The 23,059-nt window shown below is 32.9% G+C and overlaps 1 protein-coding gene across 1 annotated transcript; it reads right to left on the reverse strand.

The window, feature by feature from the left end:
* Nucleotides 1–19,988: 19,988 nt before the first annotated feature.
* LOC132052264 (CBL-interacting serine/threonine-protein kinase 25-like) lies at nt 19,989–21,682 on the reverse strand. Its single transcript, XM_059443727.1, has one exon. The coding sequence runs from the start codon at nt 21,452–21,454 to the stop codon at nt 20,105–20,107; it is 1,350 nt and encodes a 449-aa protein (XP_059299710.1). The 5' UTR covers nt 21,455–21,682; the 3' UTR covers nt 19,989–20,104.
* Nucleotides 21,683–23,059: the final 1,377 nt, after the last annotated feature.

Below are 23,059 nucleotides of genomic sequence, written 5' to 3' on the forward strand. Positions count from 1 at the left end.
CTTTTAACTTCATTTAACAAATGACGGGTTATATTAAAAAATGTGTCTTCGATAATGCACTTGGCGCTTTGAGGTTTAAAATTTTAGCTGCAGATTCGGTGTTCTATTCTTTTCACAAGAAAGATTAGAATTGATTAAGTTCAACAAACAAAATAAAGGGCTAAAATATTAAGAAGAAGAGAGGAAACAGAGACGAGTGTGCCAATCCAACAACTTTTAATTAGGTGGACAAAGACGTACAAACAAACAGAGAAACAAACCAAATTGAGGAAATGATTATACCTTTTTTATCCTAACAGATACATGGGATGAAACATTATGCACTAATTAATCACCAAAAATGAAAGCCAAATATTTAGACTTGGAGACAACATATATATATATATATATAGTGATTTAATTTTAATATTTGTTTGGTTAGGACAACCTCATTTGAGTGAAATACTAGATATTAAAAGCTGGGGGAAAATTTGTTATTTAATGGCTTGAGACTGTGTTATAGGCTGTGCGTCCATCAAATAATATATGAGGGACTTGGTTGTGTACCAGTTCCCTTATGCAGTGCAGTAAGTAAAGGAGGCACGATTTTACCGTGAAAAACTCCTTGCTCAAGGAATTAGAAACCACGACCTACCCCAGTAGGATTTCAACTCTCCACTACACGAGCAACTTCAGGTTACGACTCTATCGTAAGCTAGAACCGACTACCATAATCTCTCACCCTTACAATAACACTTATGCAACCTAGGAACTAACCCCTGTAGTCTCTCCACACTTGCAATACTCCGATTGTAAGCCACTCTACTTAGCTAACTCTAGCTAAGGACCACTAATATACCTAGACTAACTCTAGCCTAGTGTACCACTCAAAAGCTTGTGGAAACACACTTCCAACAAGCACAGTTTGAGAATTTAAAAAGCATCTACAAACAGCTTTATAAACTAGAAGAGTAGGTTTACAGTTTAAGCACAAATGAACAAAGACTTACAACAACATAAAGAACTTAGACTAAATCAGGCTCGGATCGGTTCTTTCGCTTTGCAAGTGACTTGTTCTTGAGAGAACTTGAGAACTTGTAACGGCAAAGATTTGTTCGATTTTGATTAGGTTTTCAAGTCTACCAAATATGTTTCCATCATGTTGTATATATAGTGGGAGCATGTGGGGTGAAAAGAGACCACTCTTCAATTTTGACCTAAAGCATGGGCCAACTCACAGCTGTACTTGTGTGCAGCAAGTGGCTCGACTTTACAGCTATCTCTGCCGACAGTGCAAGGTGCACAGAGAGCAGATTACAGACCAGGTCTCTATCTGGTTCTGAAACAGTTTGACAATCATCAAAATACGAATGTACATGGGACTATCAGGCTTGCTCCTATATATAGTACAACTTCATCAAATCTTAAGAACAACTGTTAACCAATCCAAAAGTTGGAAATTTACGTTTACGTTCTATTGTAATTGTATTCCTGAAATTCATGTAAATAACTAAGCCATTTTAACCGAATTTCATCTTTTCTGGGTATTGGAAAAGCCTAATATTCCACCTAACACCTTGCCCACTATACTTGAATGAATAAACTCAGATAAGTAACTAAGTTTTATGCGAGGTAGTCCTTCTGGCTCATATTGATTGTCAAGGTTACTAAAAATATTTATCCCATAATTAACCAGCTAATAATCCTGGTGGCTGCTGAAATCTGTAACACATTTTAAGCTCAAAAGCAAGACATTTGCTCACCTTTCGGCTAAGCCTAATAGTTTGGGAAAAAAACGTAACTATTCAAAAATATAAAAATATTTACAAAATGTTAGCAGAAATATTTAGTTAACATTTAGTAGCAGTTGGAAGAGTTAGAAACCATAACAAATTACTCTCCATTACGGCTAGCACTAACAAACCTATTGATTATATTCCTACTTTTTTGCTCAAAAGTATCTCCTCTCACCACAATATTACTCTCCATTACGGCTAGCACTAACTAACCTACTGATTTTGTTCCTATGTTTTTGCTCAAAATTATCTCCTCTCACCACAAGTCCACAATTATGCTATGCCTTCCTCTCCCTTATAAAAAACTGGCTTTGCCATATATGGTATCTATACCATAATTATACGTGGTATGCTTTAGATATAAAAGTTATATCTTATATAATATTTATATTTTTATTTAAAAAAATCATAAAAATGTACTTTTGATATAGCAAATTTATGCCATGAATATACAATGTAACCTTTATATCCCATAAAATTGTATTAGAAATATAACAATAATTTGAATTGTCATATACTATATTTATACCATAAAATACATGGTATATTTATGGTATAAAATTTTATACCATAAAAAAACATGATATATTTTAGATATAAAATTTATATACCATGCACATATTACAAATATGTGTGTGTGTGTGTGTGTAAAAAAGGTTTAAAATACATTTGATATAACAAAGTTATACCACGAATATATTCCAATAAATTTATACAAAAATATATAACAAGAATTTGACTTTGACATTTTTCCAAGAATATTAGTACCACATAAATATATCCTCACTTGACAACTCTTTGAAGCATAAATAACTAGAAGCTATATTTAATTCATCTTCCCTTAAATAAAAGAAAATATAAAAGGGAGAAATATGGTAGAGTCCAACATAAAAGGAAAAGGAATGGAATGTTGTCTTGTAGTCTGAAAACTATGATAAATCAAGCCATGACTGAACAACAAGAATCTGAGAAGAATGGAAAAATGATGTATCAATTGAAGAAGGGGGAGATTATAAGTAATAGGGTGTCTCTGTTAGAAGAAAGAGAATTGAGAACACAAATAAAGACAAAGAATAAGAAAACAAATGTAATCCCTCATTTAGTGAGATAACTTTTAATGTGAATTCCTAGTTTAGTGAAACAAATGACCGTACTTAAATATGCAATGAAGTAGCCAAGATGTGTTATTTTTGAAGAGCTTGAAAAGTTATGCTAATTAAGTGCCTAAGTTTAAAAATGTGACAAACCATTTCATTTTCTCTAACCCCCTATTTGGATGGTGGTTTCCCGTGGTTCATTAATGTATGGTTTTCTAGGAAACCATGTTTGTTTCCATTGTTCTTAAAATTATGTGGTATGGTGTTGTAAACCATTGTTCATTCCATGTTATATAACCATGAAAAGTCCCAATTTTTGAAACCACGGATTTGGTGATTTTTCCCGTGGTTACGTATTTCATTTCTCCATTATACCCTCCACCATCCACCTCACCCCACCCCACCCCTACCCTACCACTCACCCCCACCCCCACCCCCACCCCATGCTACCACTCACCCTCACCCACCCCTCGCCACTCACCCTAACCCTACCCCCTCCCTACCACCCACCCCCACCCCCAACTACCCCACTCCTTCCCACCCACCCCCACCACCCACTACCCTTCACCACCGCCAACCCCACCCCACAACAACTCACCCCCACCCTCATCCCACACTACCCACCCCTACTCACTACCCCTCACCACCACCCAACCCCACCCCCACAACCACTCACCCCCACCCTACTACCCACTACCCCCACTCTTATCTCACAATCACCCACCTCACACCACCCACCCCTCCCGCACCCACTACTTACTTATTTTTTAAAGTTCCTATTTTATTCTTTACCCGAGGTTTATTAATATATATAAATTATTTCTAATTAAGAGTTAAGGTATTTTAATAAACTTACAAGTTATTATACAAAGCATCATACAAAATAAACCAAACAATACAAATGTTATTAAACCACAACAAATGATACTGAGCCTATCCAAACATTGTATTCATTAATACAAAGACAATACAATACAACACCATACTGTACCATACCATACTGTACATTAATGAACCACGGGAAACAACCATCCAAACAGAGGGTAATAGTTTGTGGACAGGCCCACTATGCATAGTGTTAAATCCAAGCCTTGACGAAACTCTAAAAATGGGCTGAAAAGTGTAATGAAACCCAATAATACGTTACAAGAACTTTGTTGCCTCGGATTTGAGGACTGAGGTCAGTATGAACTTGCGAAAGTTCAGCTACGAAAGAAAAAAGAACTTGCAAAAGTGCGTCTTTACTGACGTTTGTGTTTGTTTATCCTCCTACACAACAATGATAAGGCGGATCATTTTCTAGGTTATCATTTAGATTTTATTTCTATAATAAAAAGTTGTGCAAATTTAACCTTAGATATATAAAACATTAAATTGCAATCTAACGTTTACAAAGTTTTAGACTGTGATCCAATATTTCTTATGAGAATTTCAGTTTGTTCAAAAGCAATCTACAGATTGTTGTCTAAAAAATTCATAAATCGCAAGATAAATAAAAAGAAGATTATTTACTAAGCAGTTGTCCCAAAAGCAATCCACAAAATTTTCTGCAATAATATTAACTATTATGTATCAATATCAAGCAAGTTGGAATTAATTACTCCATTTGATCCTTTTTACTTATCATATATGGCTTTTACTCACCTCTTAAAAAATTATTAATTAAAAAAAATTACTGAATTATTCTTATTTATTTCTTATCTTAATTTATTATTGCTCTTGCTTTGAATATATCAATCTCTATCCACATTACTATATGTAATAAGGCTAATATAACTTTTTTGTAGTCCTTAGTTACAATCCTTGGTTACATTACAACTAAGGGGTGCCAACTAAATGTTTCCTCTTTCAAATTTGCCCCTATATTTGTCTTTTATTGTTTAATCTACAATAGAGTGTTATAAAACTATCAAGGCACCTTCAAGCCTTTTTTGGTAATATAAAACCCTTTAAACCAACTCTTTTAAAGGTGATGTGACATGTACTGTAACTTCTTCATATGTCTCATTTTTACTCCTACTTTTTTTTTTTTTATTACTTAAGGTGCCACACCTAATTTTGGTAAATTTAAAAAAATTTAAGGTCCTCTTAAAACGCTTAAGAAATTGTGAATTGTGATGATGTCATCTAAAAGAAATGTGTCACTGTGCATAATTTGAATGAGAGAATACACCACATTTGCACTTACCTTAATTAAAACATGTATTGCACACAAAATTAAAATTTCTCTAATTGATAGCTCTTTGATGGTTCAATGTGACACTTTGAAAATTTAATAGATAAAATTGGTCTTCGTTTGGATCATATATTGTTACCTAAATTATTTATTTTTATCTAAATCATTTGTTAACAATATTGAAATTTGAATCTTTTCATCGGCATGTTGTATTGGTTTGTATGTTGATCAGCTTTATCGGTCATGTTTAACAAAATTAACCTTTTCTTCGGATATTATTTGGTGTATTATTTTTTAAACTTAATAAACACGTTCTTAATAATATTTTCTATATATAAAGAACAATGTAAGTTGTAGCTTATACTCCATTCGCCTAAAAAATAATAGCGCAAGGCATATTACGTAGTCAGTCAATTCAATTTTTTGTATGAATTCATAAATATGTTTCTTAATATATATTTACTCTTAAAAGTTACATAAAAATAAATTATAATCTGAACTTGATGGAGTAGTTTGAATGTTGAGAACATCTTTGAAAATATGTAGTTAACGAAAATGTTAGGCAATATTTGTTAGCATAAGGAAAAATGGTTAAATGAATCATGAAGCATTGAATCATCATTTGTGTTTGAGAAAAATAATTAAAATATACATTTCACTTAACCTAACAATGGAAAAAAAAATGTCTTTTTCTCATCACATAAACTTTTAGAATGTAAAAAAAAGGTCTAATTATATTAAGAAAAGTAATTAATATATCTTCATCTTTACGATATACTTTGTGTAATTTAATTGAAATTAACATCTATAAACATTACTAAAGTATAAAATTTTATTTTTATTTATTTAAAATTTATCTTTGTTTATAAGTGAGCTCATTAAAATCTCAGCAAAAAAATAAATATAGCATATATAACTGATGTCTCTAAAACCATACTATTTTTCTTCTTTTTTGGAAAACATTATAGTTCATATTGGATGTTACGTTGTTAAAAAAAATAAGAGACATTATGTGATGCATTTGTTTGGAGGTAAAAAATGAAGGTAAAAAAAAAAAAGTCTAAAGTAAGGGGAAAAAAAGAAGAAGAATATTTGTTCAATTTCTAAATATTTATGTGCAATTTAAATATATGGGAAGTCTTTAGTTTTTAAGATACAGAAAATATCAAACTAATTTTTCAATAACTTAATCAAAGAGTAGGAAAAAATATGTAATTACAAATTTCAGCTATAATCTTAGTTTTGGGCCCGGGCTTAGCACCGGCCAAATGCCACTAATTTTTAGGGAAAAGGACATAAATGGCCATCCGGCCCAAACTAATCCCACCGGATGACCCAAGTTTCTCAAAACCCATTTTGTAGCGCCCCAACTAATTTACTACAAAAAAAAAAAAAGACTAAGTCGCCACTAAAGATCAACTATGTATAGAAAATGTATGATACATATAAAAAAGTATCATTGTTTTATAGATATGTATCCCTACCGTATATCTATAGAAAATGTATCATAGGTTTGTATCATTGTTGTGTAATTTGTGTATAATAAATGTATCATCAACGTACACTCACTAATCATACATATTTTATACATTAGTTATACATTGATTATACACTAATGATTTACATATTATACATATTCCACACATAAGTATAGAAAATGTATCATTGTTGTATAATTTATGTATAAACTGTATTATTCTTGTATAGAAAGTGTATCATACGTCCATACAATGTATCATACACATACAATATATAAACTGTATCATTCTTGTATAAAAAGTGTATCAACGTCTAGACAGTGTATCATACACATACAATATATAAACTATATCATTATCATACATATACAATATATAAACTGTATCATTCTTGTATAGAAAGTGTATATATAATTCCAGCATATGTATATAAACTGTATCATTCTTGTATAGAAAGTGTATCAGACGTATAAAAAATATATCATACATATACGAATAGAAACCATATCATTGTTGTATAGAATATGTATCACTACTGTATATGTATAGAAAATGTATCATACATATTAAAACTGTATCATTATTGTATAATATGTGTATAATAAATATATAATTAACGTACAATTTATGTTTAATAAATGTATAATTAATGTATACTTACTAATTTTATTAGTTTGTAGTTGATATATTTTAGTAATTTTATTAGTTTGTAGTTGATATATTTTAGTTTGTTAAGTTTCGATGATGGTTACTTTAGTTTATTTATTTAGTTCTTCTTTTTTAATCCCTAGTAGAAGATAGAAAAATAAACGGAAGTTTGCAGCGAACCTTTAAAGTCGCCACAAAAAGTCTGATCTTTTTGTTTGCAGCGAACTTTTAGTCACAAAAAGTCTGATCCTTTTTTTTTGGGCCAGTGCATGGCATTAGCTTGGCCGAATGGCCAACTCGGGACATTTGTTCAAAATGGGGCCTTTTTGGGTATTTTTTCCCCCCTGATGGTCACCATGTACTTTTCCCTTAAAAAGAATAAGGGTAAAAGTGGACAATAGTAGTTAATGCTTTCTTAATTTTGTAAAATGACAAATGTTTTAGACTAATTATTTTTAGTAATCATGACAACTGAAAAGGACCGGAGGGAGTATATATTCCTCACTGTAAATGCCATGCCAACTATTTAAGTTTAATATATATATATATATATATATATATATATATATATATATATTTTTTTTTTTTTTTAACAGTCACTGTATTACAAACTTTCTACATTTTTTGCTGGCACATTAAATCTTCGACAGACAAAAATACTTATATAAAAAATTGAATCTAACGTAAATGTGTTAGCAGGACTAAAATTTAATCTCAACTAGTTAAATGTCACCTATATTAATATTTTTCTTCCATTATGTTATATTTTTCCTTAGATCTACATAGATTTAAAAAATAATACTCCATCCGTTTCAATTTAAGTGTTTTACTATCTTTTTTTGTCTGTCCCAAAAAGAGTGTTTCTTTTTATATTTAGTAAGTTGACTATTCAAACATCCTGCATGACAAGTTTATCAAAGGACATTCTAATACATTATACACATTTTTTTTATTTAGTACCACAAGATCCAAAAGTGTCTCTTAATTATTTCTTAAGCTCTGTGTCTAATCAAACTAAGACAGTTAAAATGGAACGGAATGAATAGTAAATCTTTCGAGAGTCGAAAAGCAATTTGAGGTTTTTCGCGTCCCTTTTTAACATTTTTATTAGTAATAATAACTATATTTTCACACATATGAATATGTACATCGATTTGAAGGTCGACACAAGACATATGCCTGAGGAGGGCCCTGTGGGGCTGTGGGAGTTACACCTCGGAAATTCCGTATGTGTTGCCTTGTGGATAGGCTAATGTGAGCTTAAGGTAATTATGAAATCCTTATGAGATTAAGGGAAGCATTAGATAGCTTAAAGTGTATACTATAAGATTTCGAACTCATACGAATATGTGAAGTTTAGTTTGTTGAAGGGAACGAAATGTAAGTCACGTTCGGAAAGGTTTCCGCTATAATTGAGCTAATGTTTATTTAGAAATATCTTGAGGGGCTGCTATAGGGCCTATTGTATTGTATGGTTAATGAAGTGTTATATTAGTGTCAAGAAGGTTCCATGAGGATTGGAAGTCAAACGAGTCGACGAGAACGAAAAATTAGGTTTTCCCAGTTGTACGGCCATTTGTACGGACCGTATAAATTATACGGTCCGTATAATGGTTCGTAGGTTTCGTCCAGAGAGGGGTGATCCCTGGTGGGATTATACGGTCCAATTATATGGACCGTATAAATTATACGGCCCGTATAATAGGCCGTATAAATCGGGTCGGGTCACATTTTCATTTTATAAGAACGGACGACCCTTGCTCATTTTCATTTCCCACATTTCTTATACACTCTCTAAAGCTCCAAAACCCTTCTCCAAACACATTTCACCCAAACCCAAGTGATTATAAAGGTTAAATAGCAAGAATCAAGTGTTCATGTGTTAGAAGGTTTCCGAGGGTTAGTAGATTTCAAGAAATACTTGGGCATTATAGCTAGGGTTTTTTGCACAAGTTGATAGCTGCTCCAAAGCTTGTTTCTATGGGATGAAAATGTTAGTTTTCATGCTTATTTCATGTTAATGAGAATGTTTGGTTGTAGCAAAACTTGGGTAGAAGGAGAAAGTAGAAAATGAAGTCTAAATGTAGCTTTTATGATGTTTATGAGTAGTAAACTATATTGAGTCATGATTCTTAGTATGATATGGATATAATCATGTTATGGAAGGTAATAATGGTGATGAAGAGGCGTTATATGAAAATGCGCTAAAATGGGTGTGAAGTTGTGGGCATAAGTTGAACATAAGGATGAATTCTAAAGGATTAATGAAGTGTGATTACTCGATTATGATATTATGAGTGTATTATGGATGTTATTGTGGTTGTTGGGAGTTGTTTTGTAAAATGGTGGAAGTTGACGAAATAGGGGAAATGCTGCCCAATTTTCATTAGATCATGAATTGTTCTAGTTTGGGTTTAAAGAGTATCATTAAGGCTTAACCTTGGTATGAATCCTTCTAAATGTAGATTGCTCAAGCTTCAACGGTGAACGATAAATAGTTAAGAAGACGAAGAGGTATGTAAGGCTAACCCTTCTTTCAATAAGGCATGGTTCCTTGGCTATATATATATATCCTTTCATGAGTTCTATAATGTCCTCCAAATGATTCTATCTCTAAAGCTACTAAAGCTCATGATTCTTGATACTTTTACAATTCTACTACTTTCCTTATATGATGGTTGATCCTTTAAGGAGAGATGTAACGAAAACGATGATGGTACTAATGTTGATGATACTTATGGACTCTTATGTATACGTGTCTAAGTATGTATGACTATTATGTAACACGAGCTTATATAGCCGGGTATGATACCTATCGCGCCCACATCACTGCAATTGGGTACGGATAACACTGAGCCTTGGTAGGGCCAGCTAAGTATAATCATCGAGCCTTGTCATGGCCGGGTATGTGAAACACCGAACTTTCATGGTTGGGTATGGTATGGGTACGAGTATGAATATGAATATGAATACGAATACAAATACGAATATATATGTATGTATGTACACGATTAAGCATTAGAAATGGAAGGTCACTATAAAAGACAAGTAAGTAGATACGATGAAGGCCACTAGAGGTACAAATGACTCATTACCTCACGATTCTCCCATCTTATGTTATTTCTTGTCTTTATTATGCTCCTACTATGATGTTGATTATGCTTTACATACTCAGTACATTATTCGTACTGACGTCCTTTTGTTTGTGGACGCTACGTCATGCCCGCAGGTGGACATGGAGACAGGCTTGATCCATAGATTTCTTATTTAGTGATTGCATAGAGGAGCTCCATTTCATCCGGGGCTATAGCTTTTGGGTATTATTATTTTGTGTACATACATATGGGCATGGCGGGGTCCTGTCTCGCCTATACTATGTGATATACTCTCCATAGAGGCTCGTAGATAGCTGTGTATGGTTAGATGTCTTACAGCCTTGTCGGCTCTGATTTTTGTATATCATTTTGATAGCCTCGTCGGCTTGTGTACATGGATACGGGCATTGTTATTGATGATGATATAAAGGTGTTGTTCTCTTGTGAGATTTTATTATTGATGTATGTAAATTATGAGTAAGCGCGTATTTCTACTTTAGATGTGAATGAAAATGTACGATAAGAGGTACGGTGGGTTAGCGTCGGGCGTGGTAACCCTGGGTCAGGGGCGGTGACAAAGCATCCCTGCTGTGACAAGTTTATCAAAGGACATTCTAATACATTATACACATTTTTTTTATTTATTACCACAAGATCCAAAAGTGTCTCTTAATTATTTCTTAAGCTCCGTGTCTAATCAAACTAAGACAGTTAAAATGGAATGGAATGAATAGTAAATCTTTCGAGAGTCGAAAAGCAATTTGAGGTTTTTTGCGTCCCTTTTTAACATTTTTATTAGTAATAATAACTATACTTTCACACATATGAATATGTACATTGATTTGAAGGTCGACACAAGACACATGCGTGAGGAGGGCCCTGTGGGGCCGTGGGAGATAGGAAAGATTAACAATAACTCCAACGTACTTAAGGTTTCCAAAAATCTGGAGGCTGTGTATATAATATTGAGGAAACACCATTGAAATTAACTTTTTTAAGAAAAGAAAGTTTCAGATATGGAATACACTTCTTCGGATCATTAGAAATAATTTAACTTTAAAATTTCTCTTTTTATTCTTAATGGAATGATTAAAAGTCAAAAGTCTAAGGTTTTAAATTTCCCTTTTAAACAATTTTCTTGAGTAGAGGATTTATCGGAAACAATCTCTCTATCCGATAAAGATAGGGATAAGGTCTGCGTACACCTCATCCTCTCCAGACCCACTTGTGAAACTACATGCGTATGTTGTTATTGTTGTAAAAGTCTAAGATTTGATTTAGATCACAGATTTCAAAAAAAAAAAAAATCTTTTTTAAACTTTATACATAGTCAAAAATGTCACATAAATTAAAACGGAGTTAAAGGATATCATGATAAAAGGTAACTAATTATTCAAGATGTCATTATAAGCAATCAAGTAGGGGGGCATTTCCGTTTGTTCCTTGAGGACAAGTACACATACCTATCTTTGGGACCCTTTTATCTTCATATCTCCTTACCTCCACCATAATACACTCAAATATTTTTATGAAGAGCCATTATGTCCAACCAACTATTGCCAAAGTTTAGAAGAAACAAAGATAAACAACATAATTTACGAAGAGCCATTATGTCCAACCAACTACTGCCAAAGTTAACAAGAAACAAAAATAAACAATATAATGAACGTTCGAGTAAAGTACAGGCTCAATAATTACAAAGAGATAATGTTACAAGAAACTTACCATCTCCTCTTACATATTGACATATGTTAATAAAGTTCTACCATCTTGGGCCCACACGGCTACACTTTATTTAGATGGGATTGTTGCGTGTTACTTTTATATTTATCTCTAATGAACAATCAACATACTGATAGATCAGAGTGACATTAACTGCGGAGCCTCTATAAACATTACTCGTCGGCCTTTGAAACAAAAAAGAATTGAAAAGTATAGCACGTCGACGCAACATTTTCCATTGCCAGGACGCAGGAGGTTGAAAGCGAAAGTGAAGTAGGTAATCCAATAGGCAATAGACGCAGAGCATAGTTCAACTACCAAGTATCAACCTCTTTTGATCACATTTTTTGCTTACAAATATCTTTATTTACTATATATATATATATATACGGTCAAACCTCTTTATAATGAAATCGTTTGTCTGAAAATTTCATGACCACTATAGTGAGGTGCTATTATATATGTATATTAGCATTTGATGTTAAGATCTCATTTAGATGTTATGAACAAAAGTATGCAAAAAATTATTTTTCTATATTTTTTATGTTATAAATGAAAATAAACCTTAAAATCTCAATTGATTTTCACATTTCATTAATTAAAAATTCATAACTAGTTGTATCATACTCGTAAAGAATTAAAATATAAGGAAATATACAGTTAAAGTTAATTGAAAACTTAAATATTTCAAGTTTGACGTAAGAATTTACAATTGTATGTTATTTCGTAAATTTCAGTCTCTTAATGCTAATATAACGCTTGAATTGATGAAGATTTTTGTCTAAACTTTCAGCAAAAAGGAGTTTAATAGCTTTTCCTTGAAGATTGTGTAAGAGCTTAACAATTGGTAACACTTGAAATTTACTATGTGACATTAATGATGATTTATCATAAATATTTTAATATGTATTTATTACATAATATATTTCTTACAAAATATTTGAGTGTGACTGTTATAGAGAGGTAATTTTACCAAGAGTGTACCGCTATAATGAATGACACTGCTTTATTAAAGAAGTAAAATATAACATGAAAATCGATTCTCTGGGAAAATCAGACCGTTATAGTGAAATGTTGTTATGGTGAATGACAATTATAGAGATATCTGACTGTAATTAAGTTTTAGACAAGAATAAATGGCTACAACCGACAGGTAGGATAAAAGTTGTCATGCCTATAGCCTTAGCTTATAATGGTGTACACAAGATTTTTCATAAGTAATACTATTAACGTCCGAAGAAGTAAATAATAAATAAATGAATAAATGATAATTATAATAGCAAGCTATGTCAATTTTTTATTTATTTATAACAAGTATTTTCGTTTTGCTTGTTATCTATATCTACATATCAAATAGTTACGTGTGTCCAATGTCAGAAAATTAACGGAAAAGGGCCAAATATACCCTGCTTGCTTATGTGTCCAGTGTCAGAAAATTAACGGATCAAATATCCCCTATATTATCTTTTGGGTAAAATATCCCCCTTATATTTTCTGTTCCAAATATATCTTTCTGACCAAATATACATAAATACATTAAAGTTGTCCAATGTGGACATCTCATCCTACTTGCTATTTACATACGTTGATGAGGTGGATGCTTGGCGTCACGTCCCAACATCCCTAATCCATTTTATCCCTTCCCTCTATTTATTTTTTTACCACTAAAATTTTCTTTCCCTCTCCACCACCATTGCTACCATCACCGCCACCACGACAACTCTCCATTTGTCCCTTTACAAATTTCTGTAGGAAGACTGATAGAAGTGTTTCCCAGATCTAGTGTGATGTATCGATAGACTGAAAATACAAGTGATATAGGTTAGACAGTTGAAGCCCCCCCCCCCCCCTCCCCCCGCCCTCCCCCTCTCTCTCCCTCTTTCTCTTCTTGTTCAACTAATTTATGGTTCAACGGAGGACAAGACTCTATAGTCTGGTGAAGCTATAGGAGACAGTGTGATATGCCTTGCAAACTGATCATATATGCTGCAAGGAAGTTTAAATGATTGGACTGGGAGTAGGCATGTTCAAACTCTCTCTTCTTCTTCTTCTTTTTTTTTTTTTTGTAATTTTGGTGCATATAATTTTTTTTAAAATTTTTTTTATCAGGACCTTGAACCTTTTGTTTTTCTGGTTTTGTTAAATTGTAATTCATGAGGATAAATTTGTAAAGGGACAAATGGAGAGTTGGTCGTGGTGGCGGTGAAGAAAATTTTAACGGTGGAAGAACAAATAGAGGAGAGAGGTAAAATGGGTTAGGGGTGTTGAGGTGGTACGCCAACGTAAAGATCCACCTCATCAAATGTGTAGCAGCCAAGTAGGATGAGATGTCCACGTTGGACAACTTTAATGGATGAGGGGTATATTTGACCTCAAAGTATAACGGTAGGGGCATATTTGATCCAAAAATATAACGAGGGGTATATTTGGCCTTTTTCTCATACTACAGGGGTATATTTGGCCCTTTTCCGGAAAATTAATGATTAATAATATCATACTGAAAACAATTACTGACTTTAAATGGAGTGATATAAACAATGCATATTGATATAATCTCAACTTGCTTAACATTAAAACGTGCTTATTGTTATTGCAATCTGTCAAAGCAGTTCGGGAGTAATTCTCTCCAATTCCACAGAGCTAACTAGGATTTATTCAGCACACAAACTAATAAAGCTCCCTTCATCATTCTCACAATAGCTGTTGCTTCTTCGGCAAAAGAAGAACAATTGGTTCGTTAAATGTGCTTGTACAATGTCCATTACCACACCACTAGAAAAAGTCTAGAACTAACACAAATGTGCACATCGACCAATAATAGATCAGGACCACAATATAGTGCAGTAAATGACCAATATCGAACTGCCACGTACTAAACTCCACAGCTATTAATTAATCACCACACATTCTCCTAGATATTATAGAGTAGTAGTTGAATATAATATCAAGAACTCCAACACCAAGTGCCTACAATCATCAATCAACTGTGGCCCGTGGTTCCGTTGTGTAGATCTCATGTGGTCCATGGTTCCTCTGCGTAGAATCAAGATCACACAAAAACCAGAATATTCTTGAACAAAACCATCCTAAATCTCAAGCCTTCTCCAGTTCAGTGAACGGTGATCTTAAAACATCTCATTCGTGCACAAAATAAGACAAATAACAAAAATGGAGAGGGAAAAAGATGTGAACCTACAATTTACATGGCTTAGCCTGCTGTTTAGTCCAAGCTGTTGCACCTTTTTGTTTGTCCAATCTTTTTCCCGGAAACACCAAATTCCAATATAACTGATGGACTCTATTTAATTAGGTTGCGGATTGTGCGAATTGCTTCACCCTAAAATGACTTAGTTTGTTCAATTATTGTGAGCATATACATTTCTCACCTTTTCGACAATAGTGTGATTCATCATTTCAGTAGCTACAACATTATGTTTTAGGATTCTAGGGATCAAAAATGATTCTTGAAGAATTACATGGCCTTATATATTGTCACAATACATAGAACTAATACACTTCATATCAACAAGCTAAGGAATATATTATTCTACTTACGGAAAAGGGCAAATACACCCTTGTACTATTGGAAAAGGGTCAAATATACCATTCGTTATACTTTGGGTTTAAATATACTCCTACCGTTATACTTTTGGTTCAAATATACTCTTCCTCCGTTAAAGTTGTTAAAGATGGACATCCAATTCTACTTGGCACTAACATTTGATGAGGTGCATGTCATGTGACATTCCACCTAGCACCCTAACCCATTTTACCCTTCTCTCTATTTATTCTTCCACCACTAAAATTTTCTTCCCCTCCACAATCATTGTCACCATCATTGTTAACGGAAGGACAACTTCTTTAAGGACAATGGTCATAAAACGAACCCCCAACAGAAAGAGAAGGTCAATTAGCAAAAAAAAACTTAACACTTCTTTAGCTCTTGATTACAGTGAAAGCTTATTAGGCTTCTTTATAGCCACTAGAATCTTACAAACGGCAAAATCTTAAGAAAACACGGTGCAGGATGACTTCAAATGAATAACTCATCTAACTTCTGTGCATCTATATCAATTATCATGAAAAAAAAAAATTGGTGAAAAATTCTAGACTACTAAATTGAACTTGGGGGACAATTTAAAAATGATCAATTGCCTAAATAAAAATCAAATTTTTAACGCCCTCCGAAAATTTTTCAACTAAGTCAAAGTTGGAAAAAGAAAACTCACAACTTTAGGAAGTCACCAACGTAGTAGTTACGTAAAAGAAGTTAAGTACCATTTAGTGTGAGCCATTTATTGGTTGCATTTTTAGACCTTTGAGCTGCAACTATTGTGACGGAGAAGCTGAGGAGCAACGATGGTGGCAATGATGGTGGAGGGGAAAAAAAATTTAGTGGTGGAAGAACAAATAGAGGGAAGGGTAAAATGGGTTAGGGGTGCGCGTGGCATCCACCTCATCAAATATTAGTGCCAAGTAGACATCCAGTAGAATTGGATGTCTACCTTGGACAACTTTAACGGATGAAGGGTATATTTGAAACAAAAGTATAATAGCAGGGGTATATTTGAATTCAAAATATAACGAAGGGTATAATTAGCCCTTTTCTGTTCTACTTATTAGTATTATCAAGTTTATGAACTTAGAATGCCGAGCGTATAACTCGTAAATCAGACATGACTTCATCAAATCAACCTTTTGTAGTACATTAATTCATTCAACTAGTGGAACTGTTTTCTTCACTCCCATGTTTCTATGTCGCTTCTTAATCAACAGTGGATTTATTAAAAAGGATATATTACAAGTTGCGGCATAAAAGTCAGTTATATTGATATTGTTGAGTATATAATTAAGCAAATAAAAACGTGTTATGTTTAATAGATTAAATTTTAAATGAAATGGTCACACATGTTAAAATAACAATCATAGCAAAGTAGACAAAGGTCGATTCAAATCTCACCACCATCGATTAAAAAATCCGCGTGTTTGATCCTTAAAAAAAATCAAGCCTTTTTATAATATTAGCTAACCGATAAACTGGCGCTGTTTAAAGAATCTGTAAGGTAGCCATAATCAATTGACTGATAAGGAAAAAATAAATTACATATAATAAGATATCATGATACCAAAAGTATTTCCCTTGACCAATACCAAAGGGTAACACGAGTATATATTATTGCCGTTTTGGTCATCCATAGGTGATGGGACCATCTTATCTCCATAATAATTATTCCTTTCTTACTATAAGCAGTGAGACATCTGTTTGATGATAAAGTAGCTTATGTATGGAAGTCCCATTGTCCAACCAACTGCTATTTACATATGACTAATAAACATAATAAGATATCATGATACCAAAGCAGGTATCAGATCAGGCAATGCATATTGCTAATTTCACATTTTTATTCGGAAGTGTCGTCTTTTTCTCAACAATATCTTTGACCTTCGATAAGAATTTTGAATCCTATAATGCGTAATTTACGTATGACTAATAAAATAACAAAAGTTTCACAAGAAGACTGAAGCAGAAATCAAAATAAAAGGTAGAAAGAGAGAGAATAAAATCAATTATACTCATTATGGGTAAATGGATCCAATTGCCATACCAAGCAATGAATATGCAAAAGAGGTCCAATCATGCAAAGTGATGTTACACAAAACTGACCATATCAATTTATGTATTGCCATATGTTAACGAACTCACCATTTGGACCCACACAAGTTCACTGCAATAAATATGGCAACCTTCATTTGGATGTAATTGTGGCGTGTTACTTTGTTTCCCTGTTTATATGGCAATCAGTTGATCGATATCATTGCAGAGACTTTGTTGCCCTGCCGGAACATCCCTTTTTGGAGTTATTTGGATAAATGTCAATTTTAGAGAATTTTTTACTTTCGGGGTATGAAAAACTCAATTACTTGATAGAAATGGCTTAGGATTTATCCACTTAACTATTTGAATTGCACTTTAAAACTCAACTTTAGCTGCCTGATGATAATGACAAGAGTTATAGCCGTATAGGTAAAGGTATTACTATTACAGAAATATCTATCTTATCTCCATTTGAAATCTACCACCTGGAGCACGAGAATTTTACTTTTCCTTTTGGCAAAAATCTAGTTTTTTTTTTTTTTTTTTTTTAAAACATGAATAGCTTATTGAACATTCAATATAATAAATTACATAAAACATAGTACTTCTGTTAGACTTGGTACTTTTGAGCAAGCTCACGCGATCAAGGACTTCACAAGCGTGCAGTGCAGCTCAAGTGACATTGACGCACAGTGGACCACATTCTGGTGAAATAACAGCCATTACCCAAAAACAAACCAGCAGTATCAGCTACCTGCGGCCCATGGTTCCATCATGTAAAATCAAGATTACAAAAACCCCACATAAATTTTCTTTATCAAAATACTTTTCCCTACTTTCAAACCATGGGCAGACCTTCTCTGGCATATAGAAACATATCTCATTCGTGCACAGGGGAGAAGCCCGGATGTGGGTTCGATCAAATTCAATAACTTTTGTTCAAATACTATATTTATATTGAGATTGGAAATAACATTTCTATCCCACAAAGACAGGGATAAGGTCTGCGTACACCCCACTCTTCTCAGACCCCACTTGTCGGACAATATTAGGTTTGTTGTTGTTGTTGCTGTATTGTTTATAAGAAATTCACTAAATACTGTTTCATGCACATATTGATAAGCAATTAAAAAAAAAAAAAAAAAAAGGAAAATGGATCATTAGAAAATAAGGATGTCAACTAGGGGGCGGAGTAGGTTCAACTAAACTTTGATGTTTTCGGCTAGAACATTGTGTACATATGAAATAGGCCAAAATCCATCACGCATTACTAGTACTTGAAGTAATTTGAATTCCATTTAGACAATTTATTCAACAACCCATAAATTTTAAGAAATAATAGCATGAAAACGGTTGGCTCATATCGATCTATTACTCTGTTTCAAAACTCCATTTCTTTCCTGCACATTTACAATTAAAATGAGTTAGCAATTTAAAAAAAAAAGGAAAATGGATTTAATTAGTCGATTAGAAAGATAGGTCCATGATGTCAACTAATGAAAAAGTGTTTAAGTGGAATAGGAATTCTTATTAGCCCGCATTAAGAAAATGAAACTTAAATGAAATAAATATGCATGTTTTTCAGAAAAATAGAAATGATGAAAAGAAGTAGAGAACTTTGATATTTTTTTTTCTATGAAATAAAATCAGACCATATACATATTATATACTAATAACATCATACTTATTCTGAATCCACTAATTTCAGATTTTGAATTCTTCTCTGCGCTGACTGAAGGTGTTTCCATATACTCCAGTTAGATTAAAATACCCATATAACTTAGTACAGAGTAGGTTCAACTAAACTTTGTTTTCAGCTAGAACTTTGTATGCATATGAAATAAAAGTAGAACATAATATATACATATCATACATTAAAATCATACTTAGAGCCCGTTTAGTATAAGTTGCTTATAAATTTGTTGTTTTTTAGTGTTTAAAATACGATGGCATTTAAATTAAAACTCAGTTACATTTTGTTAAAATAAGCCATAAAATTAAAATTGGCCCTCCTCTGTTGATTTATATCTGAAAAGCTAAAAAAAAAAAAAAAAAAAATATCAGTTAGAATTTTTTTATTTATTTTTGGCTATAAACTTTTTACATTTGAAATAAAATTAGCATATCATATACTAATAACATCTTATTCTAAATCCACTAATTAATTTTATATTTTGAATTCACCTCTGGGCCGACTGAAGTAGTTTCTATATACTCCAGTTCGATTAATTACCAATCATACTTATTCTAAATCCACTAATTAATTTTATATTTTGAATTCACCTCTGGGCCGACTGAAGTAGTTTCTATATACTCCAGTTCGATTAATTACCAACATAACTTAATACAAAGTACTTACAATCACTGATCAAAGAAAATGCAATTCAACATAATTAGTGTATTAAACAAAATTGGCTAGAACTGGGATAAAGTAAATTGCTATAGTTATGGTTTGTATTTGGTCCATATAACTCCAACAAGAACCTATAATTTACATGTAACAGCTAGCATTGCAGTTTACTCTTGGCCGTTATTCTCACCTTGCCATGTCCAAACAATATCTTTAAGGGAAGGCCTTACATCTTCCTCATAAAATTTCCTATACTCTAAGGTATCTCCAGCAGATTTGGAGAACTCAACTACAGCCACTTCTGGTGCTACTTCAAACACTTCAGCCATCACAGATAATTTCCCTTTTCGCCCTTCGGATATTCCTTGCATCTTCACCTTGAATTCCTTAGAAGATACAATCTGAAAATTCACCTTCTTGGCTAAAGATTCCAGCTTTGACATGATCATGGATGCAGAACATTTAGATGTGAACATTGAGCCAGATTTTCTCTTTCCTTCTATAAAAAGACTCGATAAATCGAACCCTGAAGACATTGCTGATATGAATTCAAATGCATTGTAAAAAGGTGGAACTGTCTTTGATCTAGCCAAGTTTGGTTCTATTCCCTCCTGTTTCTGTTTACCATTTTCTTCAATTGAAGAGAAAGAATTTGATATGCTAAATTCTTTTATAAACCAAGGGACCCTTGTTATAGCAGATATTGTTATTCTTTTTTCAGGATCAGCTACTAAAAGCTTTGAAATTAACTTCTTGGCTTCAGGGGAAAACCAAGGAGGAAATTCATACTCACCTTTAAAAACTTTCCTATACATCTTCATTAAATTCTCGTGTTTAAATGGTAAAAAACCAGCTAAAAGAACATATAAAATAACCCCACAAGACCAAATATCAGATTTAGCACCATCATACCCTTTTTTCCTTAACACTTCAGGTGCAACATAAGCTGGTGTTCCACACTGTGTATGAAGCAAACCATCAGTCCTTAATTGCTCAGACAAAGCTGACAAACCAAAATCAGAAACCTTCAAATTCTCATTTTCATCAAGAAGCAAATTTTCAGGTTTCAAATCCCTGTGATATACACCACGGCTATGACAAAAATCCACAGCACTAATCAATTGTTGAAAATATTTTCTTGCAACATCTTCTTTAAGCTTTCCATTAGCAACCTTAGCAAAAAGCTCACCCCCTTTAACATATTCCATAACAACAAAGATTTTTTGCTTTGTTGCCATGACTTCTTTGAGTTCAACAATGTTGGGATGTCGAACTAAACGCATGATGGAAATTTCTCGTATGATTTGTTCCATCATACCTTCTCTTTTAACATGGTCTTTGTTGATTACTTTGATAGCTACACTATCTGAGGTTATGATATGGCGGCCATAAAAAACCTTAGCAAATGTTCCTTGGCCTAATAACCTTCCCATCTCGTACTTCCCGAATATGATGTTTCTTGGACCATCCATTAAATGGTCTGTTTCTTGTTTTGATTGGTTTATAGGGTCTTCCATAGAGTAGAAAAAGGTTAAAGAGAAATAGTTTTTATGTGATAGGTAGATGCAAGAATGTGAAGTTTAAAGATTGGAATAATACTAATACTAATGTAATTAAAGAAGAAAGACTAATAAAAGGAGGCGGGGGAGTAGGGAATGGAGAGTGGTAGGGGAAGCAGTGGGCTGTTCGCTAGTTATTGGAGGACATGGTTTCAGTAGGAATGAGAGGAGCGGCTAGGCCCATAGAAATATCTAAGAATAATTAATTGACCAGGAGTATATATTATATTGAGATCATGGCAATGATATATAGCGACAAAGTAAGATATATAATTCAGACTAAAGCATTCAATTATTGTCATTTAATTTAATTATCACTTGCCATCTTGAAAAGATTCGGATAAAAAGATATCTCGAGTCAAGAATTTAGAGAAGGGAGCGTTTTAATTAAGGGAAAGGGGTTAAAAATGCCCCTCTACTTTAGAAAAAAGGCTAAAAATATTCTCCATTATAAATTTGGATAAAAAATATTTCTTCCGTCATTAAAATTTTTAAATATACTCCTATCTCAACGGAAATCCCTAAAATAACCCGATTTTATTTTTAAACTCGCTCTATTTAAATCTGACCCAACTAAATAAAAACTCATATAGGTTACCCGCTTTTGTGCCTAGTAGCTTCAGATGTAGGACTCGGGAATAAGTTGGTCTCATATGGATTTTTTATGTAGTTGGGTCGAGTTTAAAAATGAAATCGGGTTATTTTGGGGGATTTGAGAATTTCCGTTCAGATAGGGGTATATTGGAAAACTTTAATAACGGAAGGGGTATTTTTTATCCAAATTTGCAACGGAGGATGTTTTTAACCCTTTTTCCAAAGTAGAGGGACATTTTTTTACCCTTTCCCCAAAAAATAAAGATATCTCCCGCTGTTTCAATTTATGTGAACCTATTTCCTTTTTAGTCTGTGCCAAAATGAATGACCTCTTTCCTAATTTGGAAACAAAATTCACTTTATGAAATGATTTACAGTCACACAAATATTCAAAACTTATTTTGAACCACAAGTTTCAAAAGTCTTCCCTCTTTTACAGATACAGTCGAATGAGTTATATAAATTGAAACGGATGGAGTATCAGTCTATATGCATTAATACTCCATTATGGAGTATTATTTTGAAAATTTTGGCAATCATATCTCCCGACAAATTAACAAACATAATTCAGACCAAAGCATTCAATTATTGTCACTAATTATGAGCTTACTTAGTATTTCTCCCTTGTTTCAACAGTTGCATACTTTCCTTTTTGTTTTCTTGTAATTAGTGAGTTCGTGAATAATGAGGAATACCAAAAAAAGATAGTGATAAAGCTTATTGTGGAATTTGAACCATGCATTTTGGCGGCACTAGATGGAGTTTCCACCTGGTCCAAGTTGAATTGCTTGATTCATTGTCCTATCTAATTTGGCATTCATTTTTCCTCGGACAAAACTTTTATAAATACGTAGCATTATTTGAGAGTTGATTAAAAGTCTGTTTGGATTGGCTTATTTCAGGTTTTTTTAAACACTTTTGTAGTATTTGGATAAAATAAAAATAAAAAATGTTTTTAAGCATTTATAT

The sequence above is a fragment of the Lycium ferocissimum genome, chromosome 4, assembly GCF_029784015.1.
Source record: "Lycium ferocissimum isolate CSIRO_LF1 chromosome 4, AGI_CSIRO_Lferr_CH_V1, whole genome shotgun sequence".
Classification (NCBI taxonomy): Eukaryota; Viridiplantae; Streptophyta; class Magnoliopsida; order Solanales; family Solanaceae; genus Lycium; species Lycium ferocissimum.